At 51.8% G+C, this 13877-nt stretch overlaps 1 protein-coding gene across 1 annotated transcript; it reads left to right on the forward strand.

Annotated features, from left to right (window-relative positions):
- Positions 1–7732: 7732 nt before the first annotated feature.
- On the forward strand, positions 7733–9244 carry WFIKKN2 (WAP, follistatin/kazal, immunoglobulin, kunitz and netrin domain containing 2; the record flags this gene model as incomplete). Its single annotated transcript, XM_082008245.1, has 1 exon — positions 7733–9244. The coding sequence occupies exon 1, from the start codon at positions 7802–7804 to the stop codon at positions 9242–9244; it is 1443 nt and encodes a 480-aa protein (XP_081864371.1). The 5' UTR covers positions 7733–7801.
- Positions 9245–13877: the final 4633 nt, after the last annotated feature.

Here is a 13877-nt window from a genome sequence, read left to right on the forward strand (position 1 = left end):
ATGCGGCCAGCGCAGCCTCCGCCTCTGCTTTGATCTTCGGAGGTGCATCGCACGGTGCCAGGAACCCCGCTCCCTCGGCCAACCTCACGGCGTGAGTCCGCGCTCTTCTGAGGGCAGTGGAAAGGCGTCCGGGCTGGGCTTCCCGGCCGTCCCCTGCAGCCACGCTTGGAGCAGGGCCTGCCGAGCTTTGTGGGAGCGGGGCATCACTCGAAGGGGAAGATTTGGTCCTTTGCGGTCCAAAGCGAGGTAAAGCCGAGGTCCTGAGGCATCATCTGGATTTCTGTGTGGGTTTGGAAGCAACGTGACGGTTTGAGGCAAGCGGCTGGCAGCAGTGCTCCGAAAGGGACCTGGCAGTGACGCTCCCTCTCAAATGCCTGGCTATCAGCTTTAAGTGCAATAGGCTTTACATACAGACTGGGACATCGTTACCTTCTAAATGAGACAGAGGTTTTTTTAAGTACTTTTGTGTTCAGGCGTTACATTTTCATCTGCACAGTGACACGGAGCCACGTAAGGAGCACGTATGATGACGGTGGGGCTGAAGGAGAGCGTGTCCTTGGGGCTGCCTGCGTGATCAGGGTCCCTGCAGGGTGCCTGCAGGCAGGGCAGGTTCTGGTGCCCCGGTTTGGGAAATAGGCTGATCGCTGGCCGGGTGGTGCAGGGAGTTAGTCCAGGCCCTGCTGTGCCCCGCTGCCCTGCGTGGAGGAGGAGGGAGGTCTCAAGGAGCAGAGTCTTTGCTTTAAGCTAAGCTTAAAGGCAGAACAGGTCTAGTGGAGGCATGCAGGTTCAACCTGCAGCTCCTGGGCTTGGCTCTCGGGCTGTGGGTGCCATGACATCCGTTGCACCCTCAGCACAGACGAGCGCCTGCTCCAGCCGCGAGCCCGCGCGTTAGGGCTCTCGATGCCACAGCGAGCAAGCTACCACCCGGCAGCGATGAATCACGGCCGTGCCTGGAGAGGGGGTGGTTTGTGTTTGTGTTGGCAAAACTGGCTGCGAGTGGCGGCCGGCCCAGACAGCACGAGAGGCCGAATCTGGAAGGGCCCCTTTGCCGAGGCAGAGATCAATGGGAGGTGGGAGGTTTAACATCACAGGGTGATGGCTCCTGCCAAGAGCCCTTCCACAATAAAACCAGCAAATCAATCCACCACCCGCTGAGTAACTCCAGATGAGGATTGCTCGTTTTGCCTAATAAATACGATCAACAATTTGCTGTTCCTTTAACAGTGGTTTAAGAAAAAACACCAACACAATTATACTTTCCTGTGTATCAGAGAATCCTGTTTCCCCCCTTGATTAGAGGGGTCACACCAAACACTGGGTCAACACTTGGCGCAGCAGAGAAGGGCAGGGACATCCCATAGGAGCTTGGCAAGAGTAAGAAAAAGGGCAAAGGTATTATCATTTACAAAACCGGCAACAGTTAAGCCAATTCTAGATCAACAGCCCTAACCAGGACTCTGGGCATCCTAGGTAGACTTTTCAGGACTGTGGTGTAGTGTAGAGTAGTGCTCCCCGCTGCCGGGAGCAGATCCGGCATGTTGCTTTGTGCCATCAGGGCTCAGGTTTGTCCCTCTGAGATCCAGAGAAAACTCATGCCAGCTCCCCATCCAACAGACTCAGATCAACACCTTGATCAGAAAGGGGATTCTGGAGTAGTAGCAGGGTTTCTTCCAAGGCTTGAACTCATTTGGGAAGAACCCTATCACATCAGTATCTGATGTGGATGAGAGAAGATAAGCTGTAAACTTGGTAATCATAATAGTTTTTTTTAATTAAAACAGAGCATAAGGATTATTTTATTTCTTATATAAAAGAAAAAATGCATGATGCAAGGTAGAGCAAAACAACTATGCCCAGGGACCTTGGCAAGACCCTGATTCACAGCTGGCCTTAGCTGGTGTCGTTCTGCAGTACCTGGTCAGATCCTTGGAGGTGAGAGGAGCTAAACAAATTTAAACCAGGAGAGAAAACAGCCCTCAAAGAAACCCAGGAGATACTGAGTGCATTAGGCAGAGCTTGGCTATGCCTGCCAACCTGGGGCAGCCTGCGTAGTGGTGTCCTCTCCTGGATGTGCTCCTCAGGTTGGGTAACAGCATGTCTGGGACGTCCTGGCAGGGACGGGGCAGCCGTCGAGGGTTACTCACTGCCTCCTCTGACCTCACGAGCTGCCTGCCCGCCTTCACGGGGAGACTTACGGCGCTGTTTTCCTCTCTCTCCCAGCTGGTTCAAGTGGCCAAGGGACTGATCCTTCACGGGGCTGAGCAATCCCTGCTCCTGGAGCGGTGACCGTCAGAGAGCACAGCATCTGTCCGGTTTCCGTTGGATTAGGCCAGGACTTGACTCCCTAAGAGGCTTCCTATGCAAAAGTTTTGCTGAAAGAGTGATTTCCCGGTTAACGCAAGTTTCCTGTGCCTCATTTATAATGTTAGTACAGTGACGCAACAAAGCCATCATTGTCATTAATGGTAATTACTTTGCCCTTTTTCCCAAGCTCTTATGGGATGTCCCTGCCCCTCTCTGCTGTGCCAAGCGCTGGCCCGATGTTTGGGGTGACAATACATCAAATCCAGCCATTCAAATGGCCTTTCCTTGAACGACTCCACTGAGCTGCAGTAGCGACACAATTAAATCAGCTGAGCTGCATGTCCCCTGCAACTGCTCCGCCAGCTGGGCTCTTTAACCTGTCTCCTCTTGAGTTCCACCGTCCTGGCCATCGAGCACTGAACATGACACTTGGCTGCAGAAAGAGAAAGCCGTGGTGGAGCTTACCTGTCCCTGGAGAATATCCCTCTGGATGGAGGAGGACGTAGCAAAGCAGAAGACCACTCTGTCGGTCTGACACAAGCCAGTGTCTGATTCTTCAGAGCCCCATTCTGCTCCTCCGCAGCTGAAACGTGCCTCTGGGCGAGGGATCCTTGGTCTGAGAGGGGGAAAAAAAGAGCATAGTGTTATTTCTTCCTCCTTGGAAGGGAGTCCTGCCTGCGGTGGGCCCACACTGGTGGATCTCTCACTCAGCATAGCCAAAGCGTGCAAGGAGGTGGCTTTGTGGCACCAGGAGAGGGGATGGAGGCTGCAAGAGCACTATGGACCCACCAGCTCCCCGCCTCTGTCCCAGTGGGGTAATGGGGTAAAACAACCTGAGGAGACCCTGAGGATGGCAGAGATTCATCAACAGCTACGTGGTGGTAATGCCATGGACCGAGGGCAAATTCCCGGCACGTACAGCAACCGTCGGAGTGAGACCCCCCCCACTCATCACACTGCCTCCTCCAGCGCCCGGGACACCCGCACTCTTCGAGACCCACACGCAGCTGGTTTCAAAGCTTATCTGTAGTCAGTTTTACAATATAAAGTGTCTTTGTTTAGTCAACAGAACCACTAATACATGTGATTTTGTTGTTAATAGAGCTGTAAGAATTTTAAGTACCTCTTGGGAATGTGTCATTTTTGGTTGGCTTTTTTAGGCATCACAGGGTGCTGCGTTTGTCTTTGTAAACAAGTATTGAATAAAACATTTTGCGCACAGCCGCACTTTGTACAAGTGTCATGCAGGTTTCTAAAGTTTCAGAGAGAATAAATCAACTGCAAACTGCTGCCTGGGTTGACTTCAGTCCTTATAAATAGCTAATTTGGACAACTTCTCTCTGCACGTCATACGAAATTCAAATACTGTGCGTATCGTTAATGCGGTCACACAAGTCAAAACTGCTACAGCCTCTTTTATAAGGCTGGTGGCCACAGAAACGCTACAGCCGAGGGCAGATCGGCTCCAGGTTGCTCTCCCTTCTTTCCAGAGGCGATCCTCGGGAAGCACCGGCCGGCCACTGCGCTCCGCTGCCTCGCCCCAGGGGAGGAGCAGGAGCCCTGTGGCCGCGGGCACTGCCTGCGTGGTGGTCCAGTTCACGGCTGGTTGTACTCGCTGGCAGCCGTCAGAACTCAGGGGAGAATTAGGCCCAAACTCAGCCATGAAAAACAACCCTGGTTTGATAAACCCAATGGAAAAACCTGACTAGAGTAAGGCTTGATTGTGCCCGGGTCTGTCGGCTTTGCAGCGCTCGGCGCTGGGCACAGGGCAGACGCACAACCTTCCCTCCTCCCAAAGCACAGCGCTGCTGGTCCGGCCCTGCCGAACCCCCACGTGGGGTGTAAACTCACCTGGTCCTCCCGCTTCGCACCAGGCAGGATCCGTCCAAGCTAGCCCAGAACTCAGCCCAAAGGCTCTAATCCTGGAAGGTGCTGAGCAACTCTGGCTTCTGCCACTCGTCTCTGGATTTTGGCACGTGTTCAGCACGAGCAGGATCAGCCCCTTGCTGTAATAATCGGGGAACAAGGAACTCAGCTTGACTGAATTTCCCCCCCGCCCCCCAATGCAAAAATGCTGTACATTCCTTTAAGCAGGTTTCCATAGAGTTGAACTTCAACTATTTTTTTGTTGTCGCTGTTAAAGGGGTCAGCAATGCACTGTACAATGGGATCTGGCTGTCAGGAAATGTGGAGGAATTCGGGGATACTTTTAACATCTTGCTGGTGGGCTTGGAGGGCAGCATTAAAACCAGCATCCTGGAAATCTCCCCACCAAAGAGAAGAAAAAAGCCCAGAGGAGCCCGGGGAGAAGTTACGAAGACATACTGCTTTGTCAATCCTAAGTTTAAATAAGTTATTTCTTCCCTACTTCCTTCGTTAAAATATGATATTCTAGCTTTAATTGCTTCAATCCTATTACTTGTTCCTTTTAGCAAGTGATTGTGCAGCCCTTGCCGTGGGGAAATCCCCTGACCGTGGGTCCGTGTTATTTAGACAAGTACTCTTTCAGAAATAAATGCCATTCTTAGCATAGGGAAGTACTTTAGGTCTAAAGGGGTTAAGAAGGCCTCCCTGCATTCAGAAACATGCAGGGGTCCCACCGTGCCAGTTCCAGCCTTTTAAACTCTTTCCAGCTTTTTTTTCTTGCAACAAATCTGTCTGACTGCCACCAGGACATAGGAAGCGTGTGCCTGTCAAAGAAATCAAGTTTACTTTTTCTGACTTGTTAACAGAGGCAGGGTATAAATAGAGCTAACTCTGCTCAGACTATTAGCATTTCCCTTAAAATAAGGGGGTAACTTCCTAGGACCTTTAATCCAATGAGGTCCAGACCAAACTGCGCTATCAGCAGAGGCAGCAAAGGAGCTTGCTGAAGTTTTTACAGAAGTCAGGTGCATTTGGGTTCCTCGAAAATTTAAGGCTTACCGAAAAAACAAGCAGCCCCAAGCAAACGACAGCTACCTCCAGCTCGGTCACTGCCATTGCCCTGGAGAAGTTCTGAGATGATGTTGGTGCTGTTCACTCGGTGGATGTGGATCTTGCTGGGGAAGAGCAGTGTCCTCTTGCTTCTGGAGGTCTCTCCGAAAGGGAGAGCTCTGCCTCCAATCCGCTATTCCCACGCTGGGATATGCCCCAATGACATGAACCCCAACCTGTGGGTAGACGCGCAGAGCACTTGCAAGAGGGAGTGCGAAGCTGACCTGGTGAGTGATGCACGTTTTTATCTCTCTGCGTCGTGGGTGATGGGGTTTGTCGCTGGTTTGTTTGCACCACAGCCTGTTTCTTTCCGGATAGAAAGGCGCTGGCACCGTGCAGGACCTGGTGCAGACAGCGCACGTATTTAATTGACCCGTGACCTGTATAAAATAGAAAAGGTTTGATGAGTTATCAGGAAGCCGGGAGGTGCGTGGCAGCTGTCACTTATGCTGATGTGGGTACAGCGCTCGCTCTGTTTGATCATTTTCCTTGCTTTCCTGTCAAAAGAACCGTCCGAATTGGATACTCCAGAACTCAGCGTGCCCTGGGGCCAACCCATAGTATTCTAGCAGTGTCACCATGCTCTTCGTTGTTGGTGGCCATCATCAGTGCTTTATATTCCTGGGAGGAATCCTGTATGAAATGGTTTGATTTAACATGTAAATCATCAGCTTTTGCTGCACTCAAAACACAAAGCGTGCTTGGAGTGCAAAACAGGGGCATGGTTAAAATGACCAGGCAGATGTTCTCTGTCATGCTCCCAGCTCAAAATGTGCTTAACTTACAACCCTAAAATTCATTTTTCAACCTGTCAGCACTGCCAGCTCAAGCTGGCATCTGAAAATACCTGCTTGTCCTGCCTCTTACATCATGTCCAACAGCAAAGCTCCCTGCAGCCCAAACCCGCCTGACAGCAACATGTACCATGCTGAAAAAAGTCATTGGGTTTGTGCTGTGTAGCCAGGTTGTTTCTGCAATGCTAAAAGGAGTGAGGGGGGACAAAAAAAAGAGAGAGAAATGCTGGCCATCAAGTAAACAAAGACATTTGCTCAGCTGCATCCCATGTGTTACGAACGAAGGTGCTCTTTTTACTTTTGCCGTTCCCAAATAAGCCTTCTCTATTTCAACTGCCAGGTGCAGCAATGAATATTAAAAACACTTGCAAAACCCCAGCAGCAGCAGAGGATGGTGTTTTAATAATTTACGGGTCAAAAACTGAAAGCCAGAAGCCACTGGCTAAAAATATTCGCTTTTTCCTTGTGGCAGCACAGAGTCCTGGGACCTTGCACGGAGTCAGTGGTCTGGAAGCCGCCAAGGACTCTGCCACCAGCTTTGCTAAAGCCACGCTCCTTAACCCCAGCTGGAAACGTGACCCATTCTGGTTTCTAACTTTGCTTCTGAAACCTAGTAATGTGCAGCTGGAAATGGGGAAAGAGTTATGTTATTAGGTCATCTTTTTCCCAATAAGGAAAGGATACTGGACTCAGGGGAAGCTATTTAGTTTGGTAGCTCAAAAAACATTTTGTTCTCACTTACTTACAGAGAAAGCCGTTGGATTTCAGGGGGGTTGTAGAGGTTTAAGACATGGTGGAAGTGTGCCCCGTTGGGTACACGGTAGCAGTGTTCATTGTCCCTTAAAGTAACCCATAACAACACGGCAGCTGTGATAACACATATCAAATACCTTTTCTGCACAGAAGATGAAAATTCTGCTAAAATTAACCACAATTTAGAGCTGCCTGTAGCTGTGACGGGGTGTAATAAATCACTAGAAGAGTGATACTGCATTTGAAAATAGGACTAAAATAGGACAGAGAATCCATAATGAGCTGTTTTGGGTTTGTTTTTCTAAATACCATAGAAAAATTATTTTTGGAGCAAGAATTTCCTTACTTCTAAAATATTCTATTATTTCCTCTACAATGTGAACAATTACAAATCCTTGGCAGTTTCCCCTCCAAGAGTAGGCTGTTAGTCTCAGGGAATTCAAATAATACTTTACATACTTCTGTGGAAAATAAGAAGGATTACTGCCTACAGCCATATGATAAGACTTTCCATCCGCTCTTGTTTCTCAGGGCTTGTCCTCAGGCATTTCGGAGAGTGCGGAAGGGGGGTTGTTGGTTCGGTAATCAAGCAGTCCATGTGACTCTAGGAAAGACTTATGATGAGGTTAGTGTTTAAGAAACAGAAATACATTTTCCTTCTTGAGAGTCTTCTCTTGAAGCACTTCAGAAACCCCAGTGTGTTTAGACACGTCTCGGGAGGTGCTGGGGAGATGTTTCTACTCATAGCCAGTGGGGACACTGGGTTTCAGCCCACAGATATCTGTGGCAGACCAGGTCTCCTGGGCTAGCACCGTGAAAGTTTCTGGGCTCTCTGCTTGCTGGGTGTTTAAAAAGGACTTTACTCTGTCCCCAGTAATGATCGAGTTGTTTTCTTTTCCCCGCAGGAGTGCGAGACCTTTGAGAAGTGCTGCCCCAATGTCTGTGGGACGAAGAGCTGCGTGGCGGCTCGGTACATGGATGTCAAGGGGAAAAAAGGGCCGGTGGGAATGCCCAAAGAGGCAACCTGTGACCGCTTCATGTGCATCCAGCAAGGCTCTGAGTGTGACATCTGGGACGGGCAACCCGTCTGCAAGTGCAAGGACAGGTGTGAGAAGGAGCCAAGCTTCACCTGTGCCTCCGACGGGCTCACCTACTACAACAAGTGTTACATGGATGCAGAAGCTTGCATCAAAGGCATTACACTGAATGTAGTCACCTGTAGGTACCATCTTACCTGGCCAAACACCAGCCCTATCCCACCAGAAACGACAGCTCGCCCTACTACTGCCTATTCCGAGACAACGGTCATTGACATCTTGCCACCTGCTCTAGTGAACAACCCCGTCCATCAGTCCGTCTATGTGGGAGAGACTGTCAGCTTCCTCTGTGATGTTACAGGGAGACCCAAGCCAGAAATCACATGGGAGAAGCAGGTCGATGGGAAAGACAAAGTCATTATGAAGCCAAATCATGTCAGAGGGAACGTCGTGGTCACCAACATCGCCCAACTGGTCATCTACAACACCCAGCTCCAAGACGCCGGCATCTACACCTGCACCGCCAAAAATAGTGGTGGCCTTCTCAGGGCTGATTTCCCTTTGTCGGTCATCAAAGGAGAACCCACATCCAAAGAAGCTTCCCAAAACAAAACACATTTTCCAACCGATGAGTGCCTGAAGCAACCAGACAGTGAAGACTGTGGGGAAGAGCAGACCAGGTGGTACTATGATGCAAAGAAAAACAACTGCTTTACTTTCATCTATGGGAACTGTAACAGCAACCTCAACCACTTTGAGACCTATGAGAACTGTATGTTAACATGCATGAACGGCCCAATCAACATCTGCAATCTGCCAGCCCTCCAAGGTCACTGCAAGGCCTATGAGCCCAGGTGGGCCTATAACAGCTTGACAAAGCAGTGCCACTCCTTCATTTATGGCGGGTGTGGAGGCAACGAGAACAACTTTGAGAGCCGGGAGGCCTGTGAAGAGATGTGCCCTTTCCCGAAGAACACGCACTGCAAAGCTTGCAAACCACGCCAGAAGCTGGTGACAAGCTTCTGCAAAAGTGACTTTGTTATCCTGGGCCGTATAACAGAGCTGACTGAAGACCAAGACTCGGGACATGCCCTGGTGACAGTGGAGGAGATTCTCAAAGATGAAAAAATGGGATTAAAATTCCTGGGGAAGGAACCATTAGAAATCACGCTTTTGAACATGGACTGGAGCTGCCCATGTCCCAACATGACCACAGTGGACGGCCAGCTCATCATCATGGGAGACGTCCACAATGGCATGGCTGTCCTACAACCAGACAGCTTTGTGGGGACCTCCAGCATCCGGCGCGTGCGGAAACTCCGTGAAGTCATCCACAAGAAAACCTGTGAGCTTTTGAAAGAGTTCCTAGGATTGCATTAACCTCCTTCACGTGTCAGCCTTCCAGACCCGTGTGTTATGTAGGGCTAACGAGCGCTAGGCTAGTGCACAAACTAAACAAGCTGTTTGAAGGTACACTGTAGGAATTATGCAGAACCCTTATTTTAATCCATTAATGATGCTTAGCAACAATGTAGTATGGTCTTTGGCAAGCACGTAAAACAGCAGCAAAAGGCTATTAATCTTGCACTGAAATTCGTCCATATAGGAGTGCCATTTAACTAGATGACTCACTGCAGTAATTATACAATTTTTATGTAGCTTCCATCATAAGTGACGGAATTCATAGCATTTGTTTAGCTAATTGGTACACAGCTAAGTAATATATAATGTCAACTTAATCTGTCTCATTTACAGTATGGAAATGTTATGGTAAGTCATTATAAGTAAGTCACACTCTTGTCTCCTCATAGCAGCACTAATATTTCAAGAGAAAAGCCTGTAAATTTTTGTCTATATTTACAATTGTGAACATTTAACCAATCTATGCATTATGAATTTGCTTCTCTTAACTGAAATTTTCCTAGCAGTATTCTTTGGATTGTACCTCGTTTTTAAATGGCAACTACTACCTATCTTGCAATCCTTACCCGAGAAAAAACTCCCTCGATCCTATGCCCAGGACGACAGGTCCCTGTAAGAGCTCAAGGCACAATCTCACCCCAAAATTAATTTACTGTCATCAGAACAAGGTCAGGAAACACCCTCATTCCATCGAACTTCCCTATTTCTGTTTTGTATCAATATATTGCCTATCACAAAAAGTCCAGGGCAGAAGGACAGCAGTGTGCTACCAGCTGTCTTGCTTTTGAAAACCCTTTACACCCGAGCATATGCAGCAATTTATTGCTTATTTTCATTAGAAATCCTGCTTTTATAGCTGAGAGAGTAAAGTAAGAGGAGTCAGAACAAAATTCAAACTAGAAAAGTGCAATACACAGTCTGCAGGCTGCATTACACAGGCACGAAGCTGCTGAAACCGAACTGTACAGACACAGACACACAGAGCGGACACGCTTTAAAAGCATTTATCAACCCTTTTAGAGCACTCTTTCAAACCACAGAAAACATTTTCCACCAAGCCACTGTATATATGCGTACGGATAAATACCCTGAGACAGCACGGGCTGCGGGTGTGAGCGCGTGCGTACACATAGGATTGCCCATTTTAACATTCGTGTGTCCAAAAATGTAACATTTGCCTGTGCAGAAATCCTTAAATAAAGAAAAAGCTGATCCTGGAGAAAACCCTGCCTCGCTAGGACCTGTCATTGCAGGGACGGGAGGCGAGCGTGGCACGACGAGCCTCCTCGTCGCTCTTTGCGCGGTGGGTTCGGCGAGCCGCTCCGGTGCTGCCCGGAGCTCTCTGCGGCGCAGCCGGCCGGCTCGAGGCTGGAGGGGCGTCCGGAGGCGTCTGGGCAGCAGGAGGGAAGGCGCAGCGGGCGCCGCTCCGTGGTGCGGGCGCCGCTCCGTGGTGCGGGCGCCGCTCGTGGTGCGGGCTCGCTGCGGGGCGGGCAGCGGCACGGTGGGCGCAGGTCTTGGGGCTGGGGGAAGGAGGCTGGGCGGGCGGGCGCCGGGCTTCAGCGTGATGGGCAAGGCTCTGCACCCCCCGAAGCCTGCGCACGCGGGGTACTGTGCTGCGGCCGGGAGGAAGGACGACGGCGAGGGTAACGGCGCTGAACGCGGGGCCGGCTCCGGCCTCTGGGAAGGCTCTCCCCGCCCTGCACCCGCAGCCGAGCCGCGGGCAGCGAGCACGGCATGAGGGAGAACTGGGCTCCTCTCCCAGCGGTCTGGGCTTGGGTTATGTCTGAAATGCTCCGGCAACGTGAACAGATCTAAATCTCCGGTTATTTGTATAATTTCAGAAGAAGCTGGGCGGGAGGGAGAGCAGCCTGGACCAGACTTGCCGGCCAAGAAGATACCTGCTTGTTTTTTGTAAGTGTACGTGAGAAAAACTCCAACTAAAGGTCCGTAACGTTTGTGAATGTTCTTGTGAAGACTGTTTTCTGGGGCCAGGAGATGCCAGCCCCGCTGCCCTCCTCTGCCGGATCATCCCTGGCTGTGCCAAGTGCCACGGTTTCGATGGCTCATCTGTCATTTTTCAAGCAAGCTGTAGGAAGTGGCATGTTCTTGCCATACTTTCTAACATAGAGGCATCAGAGGATGAAGGTTTAATAAAGACTGGCTTTATATGGCTCTTTTTTTCCAAAAGCTAAAGGATTTTGCAAGTGTGGGAGTGTTGGAGTGACTCGGGAAACATGTACCCGGTTGTTCCAGAAGAGCTGGGATGCAAACGTAGCTGAGAGCAAAAAGCACGATTCATTGCTTTTCCAGCTAGCACATTACAGTGCTTAAGCCTGGGGTCTAAAATGCAGTCTTAACTTCTACTCCCAGTTAAACCCCTGGGAATAAAGCCTGCGCTTAAAGCCAAGTAAGCGTGCGAGTGATCTGCTGTGTAACGTGTCTCCCAGCCCAATTCGGGCATGCAGTCCTGGGGCGTGAGGGGGGGCCCCGGGGGACGTTTTGGGGCAGTTCTCCAATGCGGTGCAGTGCAAGGGGACACCGAAGAGGCCAGCCCAGCTCCCAGACACGGCACGGCCATGCTCGTGTCGCTCCTGCCCGAACCTATGGAGCCAGGCTGCTCGCGAGCCCCGCGGCGTGAGCGGGACGGCTCGTGCCGGGCAGGCGCACCCTCGGCACGAGGCAGCATGGGTGAGCACCAAACCCAGCCGCCATCCCTCACCGGCCCCGTACAGGGACGCGGTCCCCGCTCTGCTACGGATCAGGCTGATCCGTTCGGCTCCTGTGGTGCCATGCGGGCGCGCCAGCTGGGACCAGCCCCACAGTGACAGGTCACCCAGAGAAGAGGAATATTGGACGTGACCAGCCCCAGTGGGACCCCCAGGGGCGCACGGGGCCGTGCTCCGCGGCACTGAAACGCCACGTCTGCCCCGAGGCAGAAGGGGCAGCGCCGTGGGCATCCCCTTGCCTGCTCGCCGGCGGAAAAACCATCCCTGGCCATCCCGAGGGCATCGCACCTCCCCGTGGCGCGGGACTGACCCTAACCCCGAGCCTCTCCACCTTCTGACCTTGAAGAATTTAGCTCCCCACTCAAAGCTACTATTTTAGTTCAGCTTCTTATTAAACCCTTAAGAAGCCTAAAATTCAAGTCTGACCAGTCAGCCAGCCTGAGGAAAGCCAACGCACAGGGCCAGGCGCTGGAGGATGTCGTTAAAGCCTTTGCGAGGCTAATAGGCGCCTGCATGTGGCTCCTGATCAGAAAATCCCTTTTGTGTTGCTCATGCACTGGGTTTTCCATCCTGCTTTCTGCGGTGCATCTCTCAAGGTTGTCAGAAAGGTGGGAGGAAATGCCAGTATTTAAAATCTGTATTAAACGCAGGAGAGGAGAGAGAGAAAGGGAAAAGCCTGCTTGGCTCCGCTCCTTGCACGGCGGCAGGCTGGGAAGGAGCACGAGCGCCTGTTTGAGGCTCTGGGGAAGAGCTGGAGGAAGAATGCCACCTCCAAAGCCGTGCGGCCACGGCCATCAGCCGCTGCCAAAGCTCTCCTCTGCGTGCGGACACCAGAGAAGCAGCATTTCCCACGGACCCTGGCCCGGGAAGCAGCAAGGGACCCATGTTAGCCGGGTCCGAGACCTGCCGGAGCTCCCCAGGGCTCGGGGACGGATCGGGCGGACACTTCGGGGCAGGCAGGAGGACAGTGCGGAGCCGCTGGCACCGGCGCGGCGTGCCCACCGCCCCGTCTGGAGGGGGGCCGAAAAGCGCAACACGTGAATCTGCAAACGCTGCCGCTAGAGCTCGAGGGAAACCATCCAGCACGTGGATCCAAAAAGGAGCCGCGGGTTATCGCGCGAACCGCCTGTGCAGCCCAGCTCCGTTAACGGGGGGACAAAATAGCAGCGAAAAAGCGACGGCGCGCAGCTTCTGCGCGGGGCTGTCGGCGCGCAGCCGCACGGCGTACGGGGCCCCGGCACCGCTGGCGGCGCGGGGCCGGGGCCCTCAGCGCGTGCGGAGAGGTGGCTGGATGGTTACTCAGAGACAGGATCTCGCGTGACCGCAAAGCCCAGAGCAGCCGAGGTCAAAGGAAAGAGGAAATCGAGTCTGTTCTCATTTCAGGGGCTTGAGGTGAGGTCAGGCAGACGTTTGTAGGGGCAGCCGGCTCCAGAACTCGGAGCAAACAGAGACGGTGATGCCATTTGAATATGATTCAGACGGCAAAGGTATTTAAGAGCTTAGTTCCCAGTTGTTTCAAAGGGAATTCGGGACCCCTGCGAGAATTACCGCCTGGCCTCGGGTCTCGGTTCCTGAGGGAGGTGGCAGTGACGAAGGTCACGCCTGGCTTCAGCCGACACCTAATGGCTTCCTGCAAAAAGCAGCAGTAATTCAGCTGGCACCAAATTAGCACCTTGCACCACGGGACCCACTTCCTCCACCTGAAGCACCTTGTGCCCCCGTTTGCTGTAATTCCTGCAGCGTGCACGTGCTGTGTGGATAATTACCAGGAAAAGATCATGGCCAGGCTGGGTATCTACCGAGGCTGGATGGAGCCAGGTTTCCAATGGCACGGCTGCGAAAATGTCACCCTGAGCGAGAACTTT

Source organism: Phaethon aethereus (assembly GCF_964289735.1).
Source record: "Phaethon aethereus genome assembly, chromosome: 18".
Taxonomy (NCBI): domain Eukaryota; kingdom Metazoa; phylum Chordata; class Aves; order Phaethontiformes; family Phaethontidae; genus Phaethon; species Phaethon aethereus.